Below are 24937 nucleotides of genomic sequence, written 5' to 3' on the forward strand. Positions count from 1 at the left end.
GTTTGTTAGGACTTATTTTGGCTGAGATACAACTATTTGAAAATCTGGAATCTGAGGGTGCAAAAAAAACACAAAAAAAACATTCAAATTATTGAGAAAATCGACTTGTCCAAATGAAGTCCTAAGCAATGAAAATTTAATATATTTATGGTTGGGAATTGACAAAATACATCTTCATGGAACATGATCTTTACTGAATATCCGAATGGTTTTTGGCATATAAGAAAATTGATAATTCTGACCCATTCAATGTATCATTGGCTATTGCTGCAAATATATCCATGGTACTTAAGACCAGGGTCACATTTAGAAAAATAACAGGGAGACATATAGTTCATTACTGTACATTTTCTTTATTTTAATTTCATTGTTAGCACAGTTCTAGAAATGCAGTGGGAAGAAAGAGAACTTCCTGATGGAGGAGAGAGACCGACACTACAGGAAAGAAGTGACAAGACAGTTGCGGCATTTAGATGTGTAAATACATTTCTACAAATTTCCCATTAGAGAAGAATGACACTAGCTACTTAAAAGAACCCTCAGGACATCACAAGATCTTCTTGAATATCCCTTTGTTATGGTATATATAGATACATATTACCTATGTGGTGTGGTATCACATGTGGCTTCGCTGCGATGAGAATTTCGGGTGTGCGAGGCGACTGACGCGTGGCCCTTTAAGCAATGTATGCAACCAGTTAAAAAGGTTCAGATTTATTCATGACATGCATAAAGCCAAGCAAAGTATGTCTTATTATAGAGCAAGGTGGACCAACCTGATATGAACTGATATGACCATTAGTAATAATCGATAGTGAGCATTAAGGAACATTAATGACACGTCGCTCAGACCAAGAAGTTTTGAACTTCATCTTAAAAATCTGAGTTTCTCATAAGCTCTTTGATAAAAAGAAACCATTTCCATGTTGCACAAAATAACACCCACAACACCCCCCTCTTTCTGCTTGGTTTCCACCTTCCCTGTCTGACACACACACACACACATACACACATAATCTTCTCATTAACAAGGCAACAAAACTACATCAGCAGTCCACAACCTGTGCCACAGATAGGTTTCTCAGACATGCACACAGAGAGAGACGGTGATCCTAGTTTGGAGGAAGAGTTTCAGTCCGACTCCGCTCCTCAATGCATGTCCCACTGGAAGGTTATGGGGGGCCGGAGGAGGGTGTCCAGCAGTGTAGGTGCAAGCGCCTGTGTTTCTGTAGGTAAGCATGTGTAGGTATTTGTTTGAGTATGCATGTGAGTTAAAAAGCCAGCTAGGGTCCCCCTGCACTAAGAGAGTGCTGTAGTTCTGAATGGTGGCGGCACAGCTACAGGCCCTGCCCTCCCACATCTGAAGACTGGTCACTTCCACCAGAGCCGCTCTGAGCTCGCTTTATGTACAAATTCAAAAGTTTCAGCTGGGAAAAGAGAGAGAATGTACATGTTACAGATGTTCTGAAATCTAAAATCGATAGATAATGAGAGGCGGAAAGGTGGGAAAGGTAAAGGGGTTGGGTTCTGCAAGAGGAAACAGCTCACCTTGCTGCCAGACAGCTGGCTGAGGTGAGGTTTCAAATCCTCTCCAATGACAGCATAGATGGCCACAAGGCAAAATACACACGCCTTTCGTACACTGCTCTCAGAGTCATCATAACCCTGCAAAGGAGAGAAAAAGATCATTAAAACTAGCAGGGACCATCATCATGAGCTTATAACCTTACAAAGATGCTCAATATCAGGGTAAGTCAATGTATTTAGCTTGTTCCTAAATACGTCCACTAGGGGTTGTCAAAGGGGGTTAAATTATGTATAAAGTCAACTATCAAAGTTTGATAGTATGTTCTACAGCATCTAGAACAACAGACAATCAGTGTCCTGACATGCCATTCAACTGAAGTATGTAGATTCATTAACTGGAACTTCACATGTTAAATATATTTTGCTATATCATTAGGAATGGGAATAGTGAATAATTGAACAGTTCCGGTTCGGAGATAGATTCCTTAATGGTAAAGTACACTGATTTTAAATGGTTTGTTTACCCAGAAGTAAAAATTCTGTCATCATTTACTCTGTTATATTTACAGTGTTATCACCTTACATCACCTTCATCAGGACCAAAAAGCTGAACTTGAACAGACCGCACAGACTACAGCCGACTGCAAACTAACACATGCGTTCTGTGCCTGCGTCAGCTAAATTAACTGTATATATCAGCAGCTATCAATAGAATATATTCATAATTTAAAAGGAGAAACTGAAACAAGGATATAAGAGGTATATGCAGATTTATGAAATGTAAACAAAGCAGTGCTTGCTTACCATTTTGAATATCAGTTATGTTGATAACATTCTTTATTTTAAGCGTTTTATTCACATATTGGAATGCTTGGGAAAGATCATGTAACATTAGAACAGTCTTGTGTATAAAGTATATTGCTCGTTTTCATCATTTTCACTTTAATTCTCGAGCACTGACTCGTTAGCTAAACTGAACATCCAATCTGTGGAACACACCAAACATACTATCCTTACAGACACTCGCCGACAGCCAACCAGCACTTAAGACTTTCTTTTGTTAACAGACCACAAAATGAATGTTGCCAACCAAATAGTTTTGGTGACCACTGACTTCAACTGTATGGACAAACAACACTAGGGCATTTCATAATAACATTTTTAAAATAACACTTCATCAGAAACTGTTCTTGCTTCCTTACCCTATTCATACAGCTTGAGCTCAGTAAGATTTGTTAATGAAAGAATTTTCTTATGCTCACCGAGGTTGCATTTCTTAATCACAAATAAAAACAGAACTCTAATATTGTGAAATATTACAATTTCAAATAATTAGTTTCTATTTTATTATATTTGAAAATATAATTTATTAATTTGATGGCAAAGGTGAATCATTACTCCAGTCTTGAGTATCACATGACTTCAGAATTCACTCTAATATGCTGATTTGCAGCACATGAAATTATTTTCAATTATTATCAATGTTGAAAAATTTGTCCTTTTTTCAAGATTCTTTGATGAATAGGAAGTTAAAAAGAACAGTATTTATTTGAAACAAAAATCTTTTTTAACATTATAAATCAATTAAACTTCATTTCTTCTTCAAAAATAAACCTTACTGACCTCATACGTAGAGTATATAAAAGAGTATTTACCTGAATGAGCCCAGGGACAATCTCAGGGAGCATTTGAAGGAGACCCTCTTTGGGCAGCCGGTCAATGACTTTGGTGAGCATCTTGATGGCAGCTAGGTTGATGGGGTAATCAGCCGACTGGATGATGGGGCACAACACCTTAATACACTGATCGGGACTTATAGAGGTGGCCAACATAGACGCTGCCTCTTCTGCAGCCCGTACCACCTGATACAGAGACAAAAGGACATTCTGTGTTTAGTTACAGTCTGAGCTGTCGGTCTAACATGCTTCATGTGTGTGTCAAGGAGCCTGGACCTCTTTGTGTGGGTCTTTATGTGCTTCCAGAGTCTTCATAATGGTGAGTTCGGCATAGTTTTTAAAGCGCCACGGCTGCCGGTTTAAGATCTCCTTCAGCACCCGCAGTGCTAATGCCCGAATGACATGCTGAGAGAGAAAAATTAAGATCAGCAAGTAAATAAGATGCATTTGGTCATCTTGATGATTCAGATTAGAGTGTGTTTACAGCAGTGAGTGTCTGTTTGCATGCACCTCTCCATCCCCAAGAGTTTCTAGGAGCAGCAGGAGGATGGTTTTGAAGTGTTCGTCCCAAACATGCAGTTGTGTTTCTCTGATCAGCCGCATTAGCTCACACAGCGCGGCTTTCCTCTCTTCCACCCGCTCGCTGTGATTCGAGAGCTCCTTTAGGAGCTCAGCAACCACCTCAGACTGGTCCACGCCACTGTCTGTAACACCACCAGCAGAAAGGAAGTCAGACCCACACACATGCTTACATGTACACACTTCACAAAGCAGCTACAAATAGCTATGGAAGTGATTTACCATCGGTGAGGGACTCCGCATCTTGGTCTGCATCTTTCAGGCTTTTACTGAAAGGGGAGGAGGTGAAGGAGGTGTCGGAGTAGCTGACTGGCTGGTATTCCTTTGTTGGGCGGGGACTCGAGGAGAGGAGTGGCATAGTATTTAGCAGAGAGGTCTTGTTATCCAGTGCCGTCCGACCAGAGTCTGTGGTTTGATCACCACCCTGCACAGAGACACATTCATAACACATCCGTTTCATAGCCTCTGAAATACTTCATTCCAACTGGTCAATCTCAATGGTGAAAACTCAAAAATGGTTTTAAATAATGAGTGCTTAACTGTATGAGTGGTTTCATATCACTCTGCAGTCTCTTTCTTTTTATACAAACACAAGTTGGTAAATCAAAATTGCAGTGTTATTTTGGTATTACTTTTATACTATTAAAGTGTTTTCATTTTGAAGTTTTAGTAATCATGCTGTTTTGTCATTATTATTAGTTTTCTTTTAAAATTTCTATTCGGCTTTGATTTATTTGGTCTACACTTGTGTTTCTTACCTCTTCTCCACCATCTCCATCTCTTTTTCGCGGTGACTCCGTCATGTCCTCTTGGCTGCGGACGCTCAGGTTCTGGATGGCCTGACTGACTCCTCTCAGGGAGCTGTAGATCTCCTCAGAGTTCATGTTTTCGGTATCGTAATCAAATGCACTGTGCACACACAAAATGACACAGGACATAGTTATGGAGAAATGCTGAGAAAACTCAAACAACAACATTTGTGGAATGAATCTATGTCCATGTTTGTAGTTTGTGACTCAGTGGCATACCTTGGAGAAGGTGTGTTTTGTGATGTGTTGGTAGGGGATGTTAAAGGGCTCGACCAACTGGCTGGTGATCTTGGAGTGTGTCGGGTGAGCGGGCTTCCCATTGGAGCCTGCGAGAAAAAAATGATTTCTTAGGCTTACGATACACGGGGCAACTTTTTGAGCGATGTTGCAGGGCAAATTTAGTCAATGTTGCCATCAACAGGCAACCAGGTGAGACACAGCAACAATAATAATAGTATTAATAATAACAAATATATATATTTGATTACGGTTTAAAATATAAAAATTAAAAAAATCTAAGAAATATATTAATGCTATAATAATTTCCTACTGCAAAAATATTGAATATTTATTTTATTGTAATTTACTTAGTATTTAACAATTTAAAGGGATAGTTCACCCAAAAATGAAAATTTGATGTTTATCTGCTTTAGGGGTGTGCCGGTACTAGTATCGATACCGAACAGTTCCCGGGCAAATTCTGAATGAAAGTGATCATCCCTATCCCCTTGGAGTGGGGACTTTGGAGTGAGCAGGGCACGAGCGTGCCATTAAGTAGTGCGGCTCGTGACAATACATTGATGTGTAAAGACACAAAACAATCGGCCTGTGCAAGAAACTGAATAGTATTTATAGATATTTCTTTTTATCTCTGATGCACTGCAATGCCTGAACTGTATGAGCACCATCTAAAAACACAGCCTGCGTGTGAGGTTTCTTCTTCTTCTTGCTTTACGGGGGATCAAATTACCGCCACCTATCTCTCAAGTGGACCTAATTGAGGTAGAAGATAGAGTGTCAATGGTCAATTTGAGAGATAGGTGGCGGTAATAAGTCTATGATCCACCATAAAGCAAGAAGACCATGCATCACATGTAGGCTGTGTTTTGAGAAGGCAGTCATACAGTTCAGGCATTGCATCAGAGGTAAAAACAAAAATAAATAAATAAACCTATATAAATACTGTACAGTTTCTTGAATCGTTTTGTGTCTTTACACATTAATGTATCGTCACGAGCCACATGTATGCTTTTTTTTTTCAATTGTATGTTTTAGCCGTGATTCCCATCCACTTACATTATATGACTGATAAATCTCAGTTTGTGTTCTACTGGAGAAACAAACTACATCTTGGTACCCCTGGGGGTAAGCAGGTGAACATCAAATTTTCATTTTTGAGTGAACTATCCCTTTAATAATATTAATACTTTTATTTACAGCTTAATTTGTATCATTTAAAAAGATACCTATAGGACAGCATCACCTCGATCATATTTCACATTATTCTAGCATGTTTAGAATTCTGGGTGGTATAAGATACAACACAGTGCTCATGTTAGAAACGTGTTCATCACCTGGGCTGTGTTGCCTGTGTTCCGTAGGTGGTTCTGCAATAATTTGGTGGCTCCATCCTGAAAGGTTTTAGGCAGTGCAGCTAGAAGCATTGTAAACTCTGGTGTGTTCAGCTGAAACAGGGAGATCAACACAGACTGTGCTGCCTACAAACAAAGAACATAATTAGACCCTCAAACCAATCAACATCATCACAAGAGATTTAAAACAAAATATCAATAAACTGAGAGCTCACATTATTTAGCTGAAAACACATATAATTAGTGTAATGACTCGTGAATTGTACCTTTCTGACGTCGGAGCTCTTGGGTTCGGTTGTCCATGTAATAATTCGTGACACTGCCAGTCTGGTTTCGCTCGAGTTGACAAAATCCTGTGGCTCCATTTGTAGTGTGAGTGTTTCTATGTACTTCAAAATGGCCACCTTCACCTGAAACATTATCCCCGTGTTACAACTGTGCAACAAATTCAGCTTAGGCATATTATGTCATTGAACAGTAACATTCACTCCAAAAGTTCTACTTCAAGTATTTTACCTCAATCACAAATCCTCCTTCAATCAAACTTTTCCACACTCAGAATCAAAACCCCATCACGGCTGCATTCCATCAGTTACAAACAAGCACGCAAAGTCACACGTTCACAGCTATTCGTAAATCCATGACATGAAGCAAGACAGCAGGGGGAAGTTGGAGTGAGCATGTCAGGTGTGATTGGGTTCAGCACAGCGTTTCAAAGACAAAAAAGCTTGTGTCTCAAGAGTATGTGTTGTCAGCGGGTTGTGTCCTGCTCTCTTTCAGTGACATCCCTCTCTCTCGAACATCATGCCTTCTATAAAATAACCTTCTTCTGTCAATACTGAATAATTAAGGTAATAACTCGCCCTCCCCTGATATGGTGCTCAAGAAACATTTCTGATTATCAATGTTGAAAACAGTTATGCTGCTTAATTTTTTTGTGTGGATACTGTGATATATTAAGGTTCTTTGATGAATGTTCAAAAGAACAGCATTCATTTTAAATAGAAATCTTTGATTGAAGAAACTTCAATTAGAGGATCAAACTGGAGTTTTAAGTTGGATTGCATTTGACCCAGGTTTTGTGCCGGTTAGGGTAGATGAGAGATTTAAACAGTGGGTTTGGAGAGGTTTCACATCTTACTGTTCAGTCATCTCTAATGGGAAATTACAGAGTTATCAGACACTTTCAAATACATTTGGACTAGATAAGCAGGATGTTTATAGATATTTGCAGGTCAGAGATTATTTTAACAAGAAAATTAAAAGTACACTGCCAGAAGATCATAATTTACAATATTTTCAAATGCGTACACATTAAAAGATAACAAAAAGCTGGTTTCTAGATTGTATGGAAGTATGCAAGCTTCCAAGAATCATTCAACAATATACATTAAACAAAACTGGGAGAAAGAGTCTGACTTACAAATAACAGATGAAGACTGGATAGACATATGTGTGATACAGACAAATATCACAAATTCAAAATCCTGGAGGGAATTTGGATGGAAGAATTTAGTAAGATTTTTTATAACTCCCAAATTAACAGCACTTCATACAGGCTCACAGAGCCGTGGCTTTTGTTGGAGGCAATGTGAAACCCCGATGGCTAATCACTATCATATTTTCTGGGCATGTCCAAAAATAAAATTATTTTGGCAAGGAGTAGTGGCAGAGATTGGGAAAATATTGGGAGTAGAGGTTGATTTTTAGTTCACTACTATATATTTAGGTAAAATACCAGGAAATATTGTAGACAAGGATAAATATTTATTAAAAATATTGTTAGCAAGCGGTAGGAAAGCAATAACCCGTAAATGGTTGCAGATTGACCCTCCAACGAAGGATCAATGGCTAGGGATTGTAAACGAAATATACAGTATGGAGAGACTAACATTTATATTAAGGCTCAAATTCGACAAATGTAACAAGTTGTGGGAAAAATGGATTATGTATGTAAACCATTGAGGAAACTGTGATATTGTATATCAAGATGTTGGAATTATTTTGTGATACTGTCTGATATTGTAGCATCCATGATAACCTTGTGTGCTTTGTTCCAATAAAAAAAAAGTAAAAAACAAAAAAAAATCTTTGTAACATTAAATGTCTTTACTTTCACTTACAGTAAAGTGGATTGCCTAGACGGACTAGCACTTACTTGCCACTAAAGCATTATCAAAATAAACATGTATGCAATGGGCAGGGTTCTCAAATTGTGAATTATGGATTGAAATCTGCGGATCTATCTGTGAGTTTCTGTGGAAGAGGTAAATTTAGTAACTTCTCTAACTGTTGGTTCCTTTTGAAACTGGATTTGGCGTGAGTTAGGTTGAGCTGAGGGATTTTAGTTGTGAGAGCTGCGCGTTATAGAACTGCTTCCCCTGAGTCTCACTGACCTGTACTGCTTGGTTCCACACTTGGATATTTTCCTGCAGTGTGCAAACATGCCGTCGCTTTCTGAGGGGAAGCAATTCTATAGCCCCGCCCCCGTGCCAGCAACAACGCCTTTTCCCCGGCTTCAGAGAGAGAGAGGGAGAGCACATCAATGAAAAGAAGCCCCAGACAGACACGCAGATGAGGGGAGGGACAGGAAGGAAAACTGGACAGGATGCGGTATTAAGTAATACTGAATGTGAGGCAGATGAAGGGGGAGATGGTTTGGTTAGAGGGGAGTTCTGTCTTTGCGTGTGTGGACTTGGCAAATATGGTTATGGGCTTGGTGTAGGACAGTGTTTCCTAAGCAATTTGATTGTTGCAGCCAAAGGTAACAACACAAATGTTGTTTTTTTATATTACAAAACAATTTTAATTAAACTCTCAATATAAGATGTATCTTTTCTCATGTCTTTTTTTTTATCAACACTTGATATTTAATCGTTCATGTTGATTTCCTTTCATTTTATTTTTAGACTACCTTTTGCTGTCATCTAACACTGTAATTTTAGCAACCAAACTATTACAAATCGGGGAATTCTGAAAATAAAATAAATTATTAGATGGAAAACAAAAACGTTTGTTTAAATTACATTTTAAAAAGATGCCTTGGAATCTAACGGAAATAAATAAGAGTAAGTTGAAGCACTGAAGTTACTGAAAAAATAAATAAATAAATTGGAAGTACATAAAGAAAAATGAATTCATGAAATGCATGATAATGACAAACTAAAAATGAAAGCCAGTTCAAAATATTAATAAATACAATAATAGTAAAAAAAAAAACACTGCTCCCTTACTAACTAAATTAAAACTAGGTTACTTTAAGCATTTACACTAAAACTGAAATTAAATCAAATTAAGCTATATACAAAAATGAAAAAAATGGCACATGAAAAATTTTTGAAAATAAAAAAAACTAACTTAAACTTAATAAATACTATAATACTATATAAATAATGCTAAAAATACACTGGCACCCTATCAATAAAATGCAAAAGTGTATTTTGTATTGTGGTATCAACTGAATTATTCATTCACAAATTTGACAATGCATTAGCAATGCAACAACTGACACAGTGGCTCTTCAGATTCAGCTGAGGTGCATGAAACACTGAGGGAGAGGTTGGAGATTCTTATGCAAGGCAAAGTCCTTGTGGCTTGCATGAGATTTTATGGAGTGATAACTACAACCTGAGATCACTGACCCAGTGCATGATATCCTGAAGAAACTCCAAAACAAGCACTAAAGTAAGACCTGGCAGCCGCAATCCATGTTGCTTTACATTCTCTGATACCAGCATGTTGCATGACACTAGTCGCTCATCCACACAGTGTGAGAAGATAAACTGTCTCCAAGAAAGCACTTACCTTTAAGTTGGGTGTCTGTGTTTGATCAACTGTGAATCTCATTAAGATAGTGAACTGGAGATCATTCGGGAAAGATTCTCTGAAGAAAAACACAAGAAATGAATAAACTATTCTCGAGCACCAAAATCTGTGGACACTTCATATCAGAGCATGGCAGAAATAATGGATTCCAGTTTTTCCATATTATACCATACCTTGTGACGTCTAGGGCTTTCTGTACTTTGGCTTGTACTGAGCCGAGCAGATCCGCTCCCATTTTCTTCAGCAGTTGTGTGAGCAGTACAAAGAGCCAGTCCTGCAGATCCTCCTTATGAACTGCAATGAAGTCCACCAGTGTTTCCAAAAACATGCTGAACACCTGGACAAACACCATCAGCAAAACAGACATCAGAAATATACAACCGCATCGAAATCAATAAAAATACATTAACAAGTTAACAAATGCATGACCACAAAAATAACCACTTTTGATTCACTTTTGATTCATGCATTCATCTCACTCAGTCAGAGGACATTTGTTGTTTATTTGTTAAGAGTTAATGGTGCAATGTTTTTGTCTGCCAGTAGGAAAATATCTAAGCAGTGCCAATGCCATCACCCAACTTCACCCAAAACTGTGATACGCAAGATATAAAGCTTAATATAAATTCTGATTTGACTCCAACTGAATGGCAGTAGTTAGTAAAGAAACGAAAAGTCAATTGGAACAGCATAAATGTCATGATACACTGTCATCATGATGGTCTCTATATAATTAATAGTTGATGTAGGGAAGTTATATAAAATAGATAGATATGGGGAAATTTAAAGTAAGCAGAAATCGACTGGTTCACAATATTTGATAAAGTCTATCCAAATGCCACACTATGATTCAGCCTGCAGTTTATTTTTGTGTGATAAAGGCACTACTTAGTTATTTACCTACTTGGGAATTTCAGAAGATTTGTCCCTTTAAGAACAAATACAATGTAGAAATTAACAAAACTGCATGCTATTTGTTACATTACAGCCAATATTTCGAACGATCAAACATCCAAACTACAGATTTGTTTCCAATATAAACACTTTTTAGATATTCTTGATTAGTTAACAGCCAAGCCACAGATTAATAGCAGGATCAAAAACATCTTTGTCATCTGTTAGGTGTCACATTTTCATCATCCATCATTCATTCATCATGTTCTGGATTAGTACATTAGGAAAGTAGATTGCACTGTTAATGCTCAGTCCCAAGCACAGCCCAAAACTGATTAAATGCTTTCCAGCTATTTATTAGAGAAGCATTTCACGGTTTATGGATACTGGCATTGCATAAAAACAAACAAGCAGTAAAAAAAAAATAAAAAAAAAATTGCACAATAGTTAACCACACTTACTCTCTACAGTTCCACCACAGGGTAAGGCATGAAAAGAAACAAACACACTGGTGAATGTCCGTAAAAAGATATAAAAGATTTTGGGAACAACATAAAAATGAATAAAAACATAAAAAAATTAAGTTGACCATTTAAACATGTTATGTTACTACATTAAAAGGTTAATACATCCCAAAATGAATATTCTGTCAACATTTACTCACCCCATGTCATTCCAATCTCTTTAGAATATATGTATAGCGATCATGTCTTTTCAGAAGACTTGGATTAAACCATTCAAGTCCACATTCTGTATGCATTTGGAACGACATGAGGGTAAGCAAATGAAGACAGAATTTCCATTTTGGGGTGAACTACTCCTTTAAGGAAAGGATTCAAACACTAGAAATGAAAAATAAAGCACCATTTTGAAACGAACAATATAGATATATATAGATAGCATATATTTTAGTTATCGACATAAAAGGATCCAGGGTTTTCTATACCCCTGAAGAAAAGCTTGGGTTGCTGTAGAATGTGATTGTGTTGGACAGGAGTATGAGAATGACATCTGTACCTTAAAAGAGGCAGAACTGATACCGGATTCTGCCGTGCCGAAGCCTCTGGGATCACGCTGCAAATCAGAAAGAGGGGCGGGCCATGAGCCATGAGCCATGAGCCCAGTAGTCAGATAAATTGGGGGCGGAGCTACAGCCTACACGACTAGATACAGAATGCCAGAAGGAAGTCCAGGAGAAAGAGACACACCTCAAACGTGGGTTAGTCTGTGTGCGTGTAGGACTGGGATGTCAATTCAACCAATAGTTGAGGAGTAAAATTTTTAAGAATTATTTTAATTTATACAAGAAAAGACACTTGAGACATCAGCGCTTACACTGAAATCCTACAAGTCTATATTGAACTTTCACGTTCTCATTTCATTCTCTCATGTGCTTCAAAATTCATTTCATGAATTTCATGAAACTTTCTTCTTTTTTTTCAGGAATTGTGACAGTCCCAGTGTGTGTGTGTATGCGTGAATGCAAGCAAGAAAGGAAGGAAAGCTACAGAGGAAGTTTGGACGTCGGCCGTTACAGTGGTTGAAAAAAGACGAGCGAGCGGTCTAAAATCAGAAATCCACTCAAACCAAACCATGCGATTAGCCACGGTCTTCAACCCCAGAGTTAGTGTGCACTGCACATGCCTGAGAGTGTGGATCTGTGTGTCTGTGGCGTGAATACGGGCTGTGGGTGAGGCAGAATCCGATACAGTCAAGCGGTTTCGTGTGATGCAGTTCATGCTGGTGTATGTCTTGCAGAAGAGTGTGTGCATATGTGGGGTAAGTGTGTTCTGGAGCTTGAAACCGGCAAATGAAGGTACCTTGCTATGTGGGTCTGCAAACATCCTTGTGAAAATTTCGCACAACCTCTTCAGCTCAACACGGCTGAAACAGATAGAAAGAATAAATGAAATTTAGTAAAGCTGGGATATAAAAAACAATCACACCTCATTTTGTGTTTGAATGGGTTACCTGAGAGTTCGTTGGGTTTTTAACAGTGCTTGCAATCCCATCAGCCCCTCTTTTCTCTCAGACCAATTGGCAGAGGCACAGCGATTGAGCACTTCAGCCACATCTTCAGTCTGCCGCATATATGTTGGAATACTGCCATTCCGGGAGCTGTACGAACGCTCCGAACATGCACTGGAGGCGTCGCTATTTGCATCATCATCCGAGTACATCCCATAGGTGTCATACCGCCGCCGAGCTGATTTTTTCTGCTTAGAAACATACATCCAAATGAGAATTTTAGGTATAAATTTTTTTAAGTCATCTTAATGCAGAGAGACAGACAGAAAGCCAGAAAGACTAACCTTGCCCTGCATATCTCCTAATAGCTGGCAGCATTGTTAAAAAAAGCCAAAGGTTAAAACATGAGTTAAAGACAGACATTTAGCACATAATACACTGGATAGATTAATTTTGTGAGTACAGTTATTTTTCTATAAGTTTGCATGCCCCTTGCAAAATCTGCAAGATGTATATTGCTTAAAAAAATCAATAAAAAAAATAACATGCATATGACACTTTCGACATCCCTACATAATATTAAATCCCAATCCTATATAAATATATATTGACGTCGAAAGTCAATTTTTAAAAATCTTTTAAACTTCTTTAATAATATTCTTATTCTCACCAAGGCTGAATTTATCTGATTACAGACACTATAAAAAGAGTTACTGTGAACAATTATTACAGTTTAAAATAACAATTTTTTTTTTTAATATATTTTAAAATGTAATTTATTTGATATGAATTTTCAGCAGCCATTAATGTAAACTTCAGGTGACAATTATTTCAGAATTCATTCCAATATGCGGATTTACTGCTCAAACAATTATTATCAGTTTAAAACCATGTAAAAATCTTAGCAGTCACGTCTGAGCAATTTAATTCATACCTGCTGAATTAAAGTAATAATTTTTCTAAACTAAAAAAAACCTGACCTTAAACATCTGAAAGGTGTGTACAAACAAATAAATAAAATAAATGATTTCTCTTTTTAAAACTTCCAAAAGTCAGATTCTGGGTATGTCATTGTTTGATGAAAGGGTATGTGAACTTGTATGTGAGAAGGGTGTAAGCAGAGTTCCCATATGTGTCTGTATTTATTTTTACCAGAGCATCAGCCAGGGCTTCCTCCACATCCGATCCTGTGTTCAGCACTCTCATGGCACTAACTGAGGATGAGAGACGACTGGACTGAGACATACCCAACCCAGAACCTACAACACACATCACACATTTTACACATACGTGCACAAATACATTTCCAAACAAAAAGCTTCATGCAGTGATCTTATCAATACCGAGAAATCAATTAAAACACAACTGGCCAATAATATAGATATTGACAATAAAAAACAGAAACAAATGATTATCACTGAAAAACACTAATGAAATTTAACCACAAATGCCAATTCAACAACAACAAAAAATCCCAAAACAAGTACACACGTGAAAAAAAAAAAAAAGGGTTAAATTCAGATAAAAAAAAAACAGAAAAGATAAGTGACTGTGAAAGATGTTTCACATGAATCTACTTGAATACGGTTGTTATAAATGTAATGGGAGGAACAGCTGTTATGAACAATAAACTTAAAGCATGCAGGTCTGATGGAGGCTAAACTGAAAGCAGCAGAAGGATGAGATGAAAAATTCAAAAACTGACATAGAATAAAAAAAAAATTAAATAAAAGAAATAAAGAGTCCTTTGCCGGCTGGGGTGACAGTTCACCTGCTGCCCCGAAGGCATCTGGGGCATGAAGAGCACCAGTGGAGCGAGAATAATGCCGGGATGCTGCAACACACACACAAGAATGCAAACAAGCACACACACGCGTAAATAACCAGGCAAGTGTTAGAGCTCACCAGAGAAACTCCAAATTAGCAGTAATGTGAGAATGTGCCATCACCAACCACACACATGCCCCGCTGTGACGCACACATTTCACAAACTTCAAGTGTCAACGCTCATGGGTATTAGTCCAGTTCTGCTTGTGTTCTGCACAACACCAGGAATATTTCCACACTTGGGCACCCCTTAGAAAAGTTCTTCTGAATTACCTAACCTCAAAAATATTGCTGGCAGCAGAGTCTCTATCTTAAATTTTATATTATCCTCATTCCACTTTGAAGTTTGAGCCTCTCTAAACAAACTTGAAAATGTTGATTATTTCCCAAAAAGAAGAAGAAAAAAAAACTTTTTTGGCACAGTTTTGTTTCAGCCTGATTTTGTTCTAAATGACATCATTTCAGTTCTTCTTCAAATTTCGTTTGAAGTATATAGGGGCCTTGAAGGCTCCATGTTTACTTTAATAAAATTCTTGTGAGAAGGATTTTGCACAGTATGTACATTTATAGAATCATCAAGGAATGGCAGTTAAAATTTTTCTTCCTTACTTCCTTTCTTGACATCTCTGTGCAAAACAGGATATTCAACAAGACAAAAAAAAAGTAAATACTGATGAGGAACGTGTATTTAGAAAACTGATGACTATTAGGGTTATTCCTAATATTTCCTGTCTGTGGTTTTACATCATTTTTCTCTGGTGTGCTGTATTTAAGGACCTCAGATGAAGCTTGTGTCAGCATCCATTAGCAATGTTTACTATGTAAAATGAGGCAAAAAAAACAAGACCAGGAGAAAACTGCTTCTTGACCAAGCTGGATGATGTGTGGCATTTTCAACCTAAAAAATATTTGTAATTCAACGTGAATGTGCTTGCAGTGCTGTGTATCACTGTACAAACATTCCTGTTTGGTAGCTACAAAAACGTTGAAGCAAACTGAGTCAAGCAAAGAGCAAAATGTGCAGAAGCTTGACTTCCAGTTGGTCCTGCTGATTGGTCCTGATAGATAAAATGGTTGCCGTGGTTACTCACCGAGCGGCGTGAAGGAGCGCACAGGGCTGGTGTCTCTGCTGCTCTCTCGGCTGGCCTCACGACTGCAGCCCTGACTCACACTAGGCCGTGGTATACGACTACCCCTCGCTGACCCACCCCCAAGAAAACATATCAAGACAAGAGCAGAGAGAAAAAACAGATAAAGAAGAACAGAGACATTGAAAGGTATAACAGACAGGTAAGATAGGAGCAACAGAGAAAGAAAAGCTGTAACACTTGCAAAGTTTTTCTATGCACTGAAACTACAATAGAGTTATTAACTTTTTGAGAAAAAAGGGCCCAATACAGAGCCCTGAGGAACCTCACAGAAAAAAGGAAGACAAACATAAAAACACTGACATTTGTACTAATTTCTAGAGTCCATGCACAAATTCCACATTAAAGAAACTGATAAGAAAAAAGCAGACATTTAGTGACGGGGCAGAAGAATTAGAAGGTTTAGAATTACAGGGTGAATGCTAATAAATGGGAGTTGAGGGGTCAGGATCTTTGCTTTTATATCCTGTGTCTTAACTAATGTTCAACGTTCATCTGCATTCATGAGATGGACTTCATTCATTCACTTTGCAAGGAGCAGCAACCAAGCTTTGGGGTTTAACATCACAGCAGACAAGGGAAGACCCAGCAGGTTAATGTGACGGCATGTTCTGCTTTCACAAAGCAGCATGTTACACGCAACACAGCACAACCTCCAGCATTAAACACCAATAGGATGACAGCCCCAGCTCAGACAGGCAGATGGGTTATCATTATGGGATGACTGGTGGAGATCAAGCGGGAAAAAACACCAACATACCTCCTTTTGATCCATTGTAGATGTGGCTGAGGTTTGAAGGAGCTTTGATTGAAAGAAAACATTTCAGTTTTGGTAAGAACATTATCACCCTGTTTATGTGAAGGCCAACTGAAGTCTCACAGCCAATGTTCAAATGCAACACTTTTGCAACTTATGCCCCAACAGATTGAATGGACACACATTGATTAAAAAAAAAGTATTTTATTCATCAAAGAGGAAACAGCTGAGGAAATCATCAAGACAGAAGATCACAGACAGAAGCCAGTGCTTACCAACAGAGAGGCGTGTGGGGCTGGAGTCTCGACTGCAGCCTTGACTGCGTGGGATCCGGCTGCGACGGTGGGACCCTGGAGCTGCACTCACACGCTGAGCTCCTGTACTGAGTGTGCTCAGAGCTGTGCTGGTCAAAACCCTGCCTGGGGAACCCGAGCGAGAACCCGCTGTGAATATACAGAAAACAAAGAAGTTTTGTGAGCTTGGAAAACCATTGGAAAACCAAAATGTACATCTTCCTACCGATAAATGCTTTTATATGCAAACATTAACACAAACAGCATTAAATATATATACACAAAATGACACAAAATACAGACTGTACACTAACACCAACTTAAACTTCAACAACGAACTAATAATCATCGCTATGCTGACATTTTGTTGTTTATCCAGACAGCAATAATTTACATTACAATAACAATCACAGATAGGGTTGGGAACCGAAAACCGGTTCATATTCAGAACCGGGTCTGTTTTTTGAAAAGAACTGGAAACATGAGCAATTTCTAAGTTTCTGTTCCGAAAATGGTTCTGGTGGAACACGTGACCAAGCACTGTGAGCAGCCTTCCGCCGGTGTTCTGATGATTTGCCGTTTCCCGTAAAGGATGTCACAAACCAAATAACAGAAATGCCGCCCTGCCTCTTTAATTGCCAAACACATGTTTCCCACGACTGTACACACAATCGCTTATTGGAGTGTGTAAACATGGTTATAAGTATAACAGTTTATATTTCATTAATGTCGGGAAATGAACAAGTGTCTTCGCCCTCAAGAGGCTATTTGGCCAACCAGCTTATTCCTGCTTGAAAAGCAAAATGTTACTGATAGTGTAAAAAACATCAACTTTGAAGCACATGCTGATTGATGGACTAGCATTACTCAACATTACTTACTACCTTCCAGCAACACTAAATTCAATGAAGGTAAAATAGTTAAAAACATAGTAATATTTAATTTAAATGGAACCCGGAATCGGAACCTGAAAATTTGTATACTGTAATATATGTTGAATTTTGACATTGCCAACCTTTAAATTAAGTTGACAGTAAATAATAAACAGCACTGAGCATTGAGTAGTTGAGTATTGTGCATTTTTCCTTACCAATATTTTTTAATTGTTGTTTAATGATTTTAATGGAACTGGAATCAGAACCAAAACCATTAGGCGGAACCGGGACCGGAAAATTTCTAACGATTCCCAACCCTAATAACGGACACAGATGACAGTCTGACATAGAAGTGCTAGTGCTGTGATTCTGATTGTGTCCGAGACAAAAAGGGAAGAATGAGGTTTCCGTAGTGTACAAGCGAAGATGTTTCTATGACTACAAACTCTACACAAACACAAATGAACATGCTCACACTGCACTTTGACAGACCAATGACCAAATCATTCAATTTCCCCACTCAGTGACATGAAGTAGAGATGGGCGATATGACCAAAATCTTGTGTCACGGTAATAATACATGCCTCACAATAATTATTTTTGCTGGAAATTCAAGCAAATATATATTAAATTGTAACACAGTTATTTATTTTTTGATAATTTAGTGGCTTAAACGGTTTCAACGTGTAAAGAACATCTTACTTTATTTACCTTGAAAGACACAAGTACCGAAACAGCTTCACATTACATAACACCAAAGGTTTTTAAATTGCGCCACATATATACAGGAATCGTGTAGCAGATTCATAGTAGAAGCAGAATCTGTATTAAATAATTTATATATATACCGTCATACCGCCCAGCATTAAAGTGAAGTTTAACAAATGATCCACAGGTTTGAAGAGAGAGAGAGAAAAAAAACACCATCCAAGTAATCCAAGCAACACACCCTCCATGCGGTGAAGAAAGTTGGGGCTGATGGGAAAACCCTTTTTTTTTTTTCACCCCCGTAAACCAAGACCAGGGAAGATGTACGACTAGAGGTTGGAGGCCTACTGGATGAAAGTGACTGGGCTAAGTGAATGAGTGACAGGTGAAATATGTTGAAAATCTTACCACCAACAGGGGTAGCAGACTGTGATCCTGCGCCAATGAGGGGGGAGGATTAGGGAGCGGGGTGGGTCCAAAAGACCCATTGGGTGGGGGGAGGAACAGCATATTAAACGAATATAAATGCATTATGGGGAAAAACATGCAGTCAATGTGTTGTTTTGACACACCGTACAAATGAATAAAACCATCAGCCTGCAAATAAAAACATCAGTATGAGACACACACATAAATTTAAATAGCCCTGCAACAGCATCGTAACTGACGTGACTCCACAACATCACCATGAAGGCACACAAAAGATGAAAAACGTCATGGCTGTGTTTGCCACCGCTTTAGTTCCATCAATACTCTCAATATGTTTAAGCAGCCCAGGCTGCCCAACATTCACAGCTAAACCGATGTGTCTGAGAGTTTGTGTTTCTACACGCCTGCAGGCAGAAATGGACTGATACCGTCACACCCAAGTGAAGACCACACAGCATGCAGGCCACTCAAGACATAAAACGTTTGCTCGCTCACAAACGCTCCCACACATGTTTGCATGAACTAAACACACTCGCCCACAATGTCAGACGAGGGTACCTGGTGTGCAATCAGAATCGTCGGAACCTAGAGGCACAGAAACAGTTGGAGGAGCTGTGTGTTACATCCTTGGAGCAGGATGACTCCTGATAATCTTTTACGTAAACACACACACATGCAGTTGACAATGTGTGTTACAGCATGTGGTGTGAAGATGGTTTACAGAAAAATAGCACTGAGTCTTATTTTTCCTAAATAAATGAATACTTTTATATATCGAGGATGCATTAAATTGATTAAAAGTTACATTAAAAATATTTTAATTGTTACAAAAGATTTACATTTCAAATAAATGTAAAAATGCATAATAGGAATAATAAAATGTATAAAAAATTTGTGTATGGATCATTCCTGGGGGTTTGCAGTCAGTACAATCCTCTACTGGCAAATATTTTGCACTTACAGAAATCTCCAGATTAAATTTACATGAGAGCGGTGTTATGTTAATATAGTGCATTTATGGTGTGGTACGTGTGTAAGGAATAGTATATAATATTTATCTACAATATGTGACCCTGGACCACAAAACAAGTCCTAAGTCGCTGGGGTCAAAATTATAGATTTTTTTTTTTTATGCCAAAAATCATTAGGATATTACGTAAAGATCATGTTCCATGAAGATATTTTGTAACTTTCCTAGTTTAAATATATCAAAACTGAATTTCTGATTAGTAATATGCATTGCTGAGAACTTCATTTGGACAACTTTAAAGGCGATTTTCTCAGTATTTTGATTTGTTTTTGCACGCTCAGATTGCAGATCTTCAAATAGTTGTATCTCGACCAAATATTGTTCTTTCATAACAAACCATACATCAATGTAAAGCTTTTTTTATTCAGCTTTTATATGATTTATAAATCTCAATTTTGAAAAAAAGACACTTAAGACTGGTTTTATGGTCCAGGGTCACATATTTGTGCTGCTTCACTGTATATGTGGAATGTGTATGAACACACGGTGTGTAGGTACTTACGTTGTGACTGGGACACCATCTTTGATCTGGTCCGGCCCCTTGAGTCCACCTGACTGCTGCCCATGCCAGATGCCGTTGATAAAGTCTGCTTTGTCCGTAGTCGCCCTTGAGAGAAACAAACATGCTGTAATACTTCAGGTCAATCATAAAAGCACCAACAAATTACTAATAAGAGATTTCCAGAGTGTCTCGCTGGCCCTCCAAAACCACCCACTTGGGCCAGTCCTGTGATTGAGGGAACATATTAATGATTGAGTTCAAGGAAAGACGACAGCATAGAATGGATAGAGTAAGAGGACAGCATCAGATCAGTAAGGGTGATTTTTAATGAAGCAATTTAACTTGACACAACCAGAAGCTGAAAGGCAGATGAGTCATATTCTTGCGAAACCACACGCCACCAGCAGACAGCAACAGCGCTACATCACACACAATGAGCTCCACCCACTATATGTGAGAGGATCAGGTTCCCTATTATGTCTACAAAGCACTGAAAAACTACAACAAAAGGCAAACAACTTTTCACCTAGCATAATTTAAGACAGATCAGAGACACGTAAATAAATCACCCCAAAATCCTGATCAAAAATTCAAAGACACACAGTAGGAAACCGTGAGTTACATGAACAGAAAGGAAGGCTGATAGAGAGAGGGAGAGGGCAAGTAAGAAAAGGGGAAGATGAAGAAGAATGGATGAGCAAATGGCAGATGATCTTACCATCTTTATCAGAGGCATCATCTTAAGCCAAAGAAGAGAGAGAGGAGCACAGCAAACCAGTTAGAACAAGACACAAACATACTTACAACAGAATCACACAACCACACAGTCACACAGACACACACACACACAGGTAACATTGAAGAATTAAGAATTCTTCACTCCAGTTTCTATCGCATGTGGTAGAAAAGAGCGGAGAGCCTGTATATTCACATGTATGAGTTATGCATATTCATAAGTTAAAGAGGTCATATTATGCGATTTAAATTTTTCCTTTCTCTTTGGAGTGTTACAAGCTGTTGGTGCATAAAGAAGATCTGTAAAGTTGCAAAGACTAAAATCTCAAATCCAAAGAGATATTCTTTATAAAAGTTAAGAGTCAGCCACGCCTACCTACCTCATTTAAACACGCCCCCACATGTCTACGTCACTGTGTGGGAAGATTTAAATAACACTGCCCAAATGTTCACGAAAAGAAAGAAGGTGTAACTTTTATTTTGCCACCACCACCATGTTGTGGAGACGCTGTTTCGTTGTGAAAGCGAAACTACTTTCTTTGGCCTTCCAAAAGAGGACATGACTAGAAATCAGTGGTTAAGTCGTATTTACAACACTGTTCCAGAACAGTTCAACCCAAATATTCAGATGTGTGCAGTGCATTTTATGAAGGACGAGGACTGTTTCCTGAACCAGTAACCTACAATGCCGGTGTCTGTTTCTATAAAGTGGGGCAATTCCGACTTTGCAAGGACAGTCTGACGCTTCTGACTCACAGCAACAAATGGCTCGTTTGTAAAGGGTTTTATTGGTTTTGTCTGGTCATGCCAGGACACATCATCACAGTTTGGTAAGGGACGTAACATTTCTGTCACACGCTTGAGGTATTCAGCCAATCACAATGCACTGGATATCTGGCCAATCAGAGCACACCTCACTTTTCAGAACGATGAGCTTTGTGAAAATTGACGTGTTTCAGAAGGCGGGGCATAGAGGAGCAACAGTAATGTACAGTGTGTGGAAAATAATGTGTTTTTTTTTTTTACCTTAAACCACAAACACATTTCACTAGACCAAATACACAAAATAATGTTCTTTTAGCGTGATCATATGATCGCTTTAATAAAATCTGGTAAAACTGTGCATCAACTTTATGTGGCTCTTACCGAGAGATGCGTATGATCCAGGGGTCAGGCCTGTCGTGACTCGGCCCGCCCCTCCAACCTGTCCGCTGTGTCTGGCTTTAGCACCGGCAGCTGCGTTGACATCCACATCACTGCGGGAACGCTGCAAAGAGCCTGGAGATCCTGACGATTTTGAACTGGCAGGCACTAAAATAACAAACAAATGTGTATGCAATATTTATTTAAATAAGCATGACAAGTGGAATCTAAAAGCAATCATTTACATTTATATTTTGTATAACATTCTCACTGTGGACCTTATCAGTATTTATATTCCAGTATTTTTTTTTTTTATTATTTAGATTTCAAAATAAGTTTCAGTATTAATTAACAATACCATCCCGGCTGTAGAACACGTGACATACTTGGGAAATTCACACACTTTCACATACTATCACAAGTTAAACATCCCATGCTCTCACAAACAAACTTAAACACCATTTTGAAAATTAAACTTAAACAGCATTTTGAAAATTCCTTTACAATTTTTATTTATGGAATATTTGTACCTTAAAATTAAGTAGTTAGGTTAAAGAGGTGTTTAAAATGGGTTAAAACTGTCAAATTAAATTGTCAGGACCTAAAATACTGACCTTTTTCTCAATTCAGTAATTACATTTTTATATAAAAATTGTTTTTTAAAGTCACTGAACACGAACAGAAGACATGCACACACACACACACAAGGATCTCACCTCTGCCTGGAGCAGCTGACCACTTTGACAGCGGCCGACTGTGGAAAAAGAAGAGAGAAAAAAAACAGCTCTTTTTTTAAATTCGCTGTATACTGGTTGTCTCTGGTATAGTCAGATGAGGTTATGTGAGATATTTTTACTTAAGGCTTTCTTGCGAACTGGAGGACGAGCGATCCGACTGAGGCAGGGATGCCACGCTGCCCGAGCTCTTTAGATGCGACTGAAGTGTCTTCTGATAGGACGATTCTAATGAGTTATAGAGAGAATCTGCCTCCCCAGGGAAATGAGCCCGCAACCCCCAGTATGCCCTGAGAGAGAGCAACATAGGAGATAAAAAACAACAGAAATGGCAAAATACATAAAGTAATTTGAAGACAGCACTCACTTCCTGGCCTCCACTCGAGCCTCAGAGTCTGCATCTCTGATTCCCTTCTTAATACTGTCCACCAACACAGCCACATGCCTGAGACACGGAGGAAAGAGAAAGAGCAGTTACATAGTGCAGCTTTGGCCTTTCAACCCCAGTAGGCAGTAGGTGGTACCTCTCCAGAGAGTGAGTCTGCCATTCCTGCAGCAGAAGATCCAAGAAGTCATAACAGCGCCTGACAAGACAGAGAGAGGAAGAAAGTGAATTCAGCAATGAATGTGCTCATAATGTCTGTAAACTTGCAAAGGGCTCAGAAGGTCTGGGAGATAAATTCAACATTTACAATATTGATAAAAACTGCAAAGTCGATTCATCAAAGAATCCTGGAAAACACTGTCAGGGTTAACACAAACACAAAGGTAAAAAAATAAATAAAGTAAATCGGAAAACTTTTCCCCTGTTTTGACCCAGCTGTAGTGTGCTGAAGTAGTTTTAACATCTCACCTCCGGACGGACACAGACTTTGACGTGCAGTTACTAGTGATGAGAGGAATCAGACGTGGAACATGAGTGTGCTAAAAAATTTAAAAAACATTTGGTCAAACAGACACACAGTGCAGTCAGACACAACAAACTAATGCACACCACTACTTCTTACCCGTATGATGATGCGTATGGCTGCTGTGCCTGATGTGGCCATCACTTTGGCACAGTTAGGGATAAGATTGAAGAGCACTGGAACAATGGCCTCTGCTCCATGATCAAACTTATTCCCTAATAGTGTGGAAAGATGCCTGCAAAGACACAAACATAAAATGGTGTTTTTTTCACAATGAACAAAAAGTCAAATCAAAATTAATTTGACTGGAAATGAGAATTGCTTTGCTCTGAAAGCTTGTCACCTCCTTGTCTCCAGCACTTAATTAAGTGGCTGATGGAAAGCAGATCTTAATAATCTACATACCATGTAAATACAATGTTCTAGTGCCAGAGATTTGAGTTCATATTGTTTAAGAAGTCAATTAGACACTCACGCCACCGTGATGCAAGCCTCCCGCACCACCTGAGAACGCAGGTCTTTTGCCGACAGCTTAAAAGCGCCATCCAACAGACGCAGGTGCTGGTAGAAACAATCATAGTCCGCTGCACCGGCAACCAGCAGAGATCGGAATTTCTTTAGCTGTGATGGGAAATGGAGGGGGAATGAGAACACATCAAAGAGGGTTTGTAACAAATGAATAGAAATGCATAAGCAAAACTAGACAAAAGCCAGGAAACTTCTGACAATTCCATTAAATATTGATTACAGGTTTAAAACATGAAGTGTAAATGAACCATATGTATGGTCACAAAGAAAACTCTAGGGCTGGTGCATCTCAATGGCATGAACTCTTGAACTTTTGACATTGTCATGGGAAACATTTCACCAAATATTTATTCAGTAAACAAATTCAGCGGCTTGTAAGTAGAATATGGAGACAATGTCAATGTGCTTAATGCCGAGTTCACACTGCACGGTTTTCAGACTCTTCGGACC

General features: G+C 38.5%; 1 protein-coding gene across 45 annotated transcripts in view; it reads right to left on the reverse strand.

The window, feature by feature from the left end:
- Positions 1 to 333: 333 nt before the first annotated feature.
- clasp2 (cytoplasmic linker associated protein 2) overlaps positions 334 to 24937 on the reverse strand; it is a 47798-nt gene continuing 23194 nt past the window's right edge. For 4 of the 45 annotated variants that reach the window (XM_059556305.1, XM_059556341.1, XM_059556340.1 and 1 more), the window contains 33 exons: positions 24435 to 24580; positions 24059 to 24194; positions 23905 to 23975; positions 23576 to 23635; positions 23419 to 23496; positions 23174 to 23341; positions 23034 to 23071; positions 22321 to 22485; positions 21158 to 21178; positions 20440 to 20544; positions 19466 to 19492; positions 18887 to 18913; positions 16878 to 17045; positions 16606 to 16647; positions 15789 to 15896; positions 14642 to 14704; positions 14023 to 14129; positions 13215 to 13238; positions 12874 to 13121; positions 12723 to 12786; positions 11920 to 11976; positions 10182 to 10345; positions 9988 to 10066; positions 6450 to 6593; positions 6166 to 6309; positions 4811 to 4917; positions 4541 to 4691; positions 4005 to 4206; positions 3714 to 3907; positions 3480 to 3608; positions 3183 to 3389; positions 1549 to 1665; positions 334 to 1427 (listed from right to left, as the gene is read on the reverse strand). In XM_059556305.1, the coding sequence (XP_059412288.1) occupies positions 1338 to 1427; positions 1549 to 1665; positions 3183 to 3389; positions 3480 to 3608; positions 3714 to 3907; positions 4005 to 4206; positions 4541 to 4691; positions 4811 to 4917; positions 6166 to 6309; positions 6450 to 6593; positions 9988 to 10066; positions 10182 to 10345; positions 11920 to 11976; positions 12723 to 12786; positions 12874 to 13121; positions 13215 to 13238; positions 14023 to 14129; positions 14642 to 14704; positions 15789 to 15896; positions 16606 to 16647; positions 16878 to 17045; positions 18887 to 18913; positions 19466 to 19492; positions 20440 to 20544; positions 21158 to 21178; positions 22321 to 22485; positions 23034 to 23071; positions 23174 to 23341; positions 23419 to 23496; positions 23576 to 23635; positions 23905 to 23975; positions 24059 to 24194; positions 24435 to 24580 (3651 nt within the window). In that variant the 3' untranslated portion in view covers positions 334 to 1337. The remainder of the gene's footprint in view (positions 1428 to 1548; positions 1666 to 3182; positions 3390 to 3479; positions 3609 to 3713; positions 3908 to 4004; positions 4207 to 4540; positions 4692 to 4810; positions 4918 to 6165; positions 6310 to 6449; positions 6594 to 9987; positions 10067 to 10181; positions 10346 to 11919; positions 11977 to 12722; positions 12787 to 12873; positions 13122 to 13214; positions 13239 to 14022; positions 14130 to 14641; positions 14705 to 15788; positions 15897 to 16605; positions 16648 to 16877; positions 17046 to 18886; positions 18914 to 19465; positions 19493 to 20439; positions 20545 to 21157; positions 21179 to 22320; positions 22486 to 23033; positions 23072 to 23173; positions 23342 to 23418; positions 23497 to 23575; positions 23636 to 23904; positions 23976 to 24058; positions 24195 to 24434; positions 24581 to 24937) is intronic. The other 41 variants (XM_059556342.1, XM_059556349.1, XM_059556347.1 and 38 more) reach the window with 38 other exon arrangements.

Source organism: Carassius carassius, chromosome 8, assembly GCF_963082965.1.
Source record: "Carassius carassius chromosome 8, fCarCar2.1, whole genome shotgun sequence".
Taxonomy (NCBI): Eukaryota; Metazoa; Chordata; class Actinopteri; order Cypriniformes; family Cyprinidae; genus Carassius; species Carassius carassius.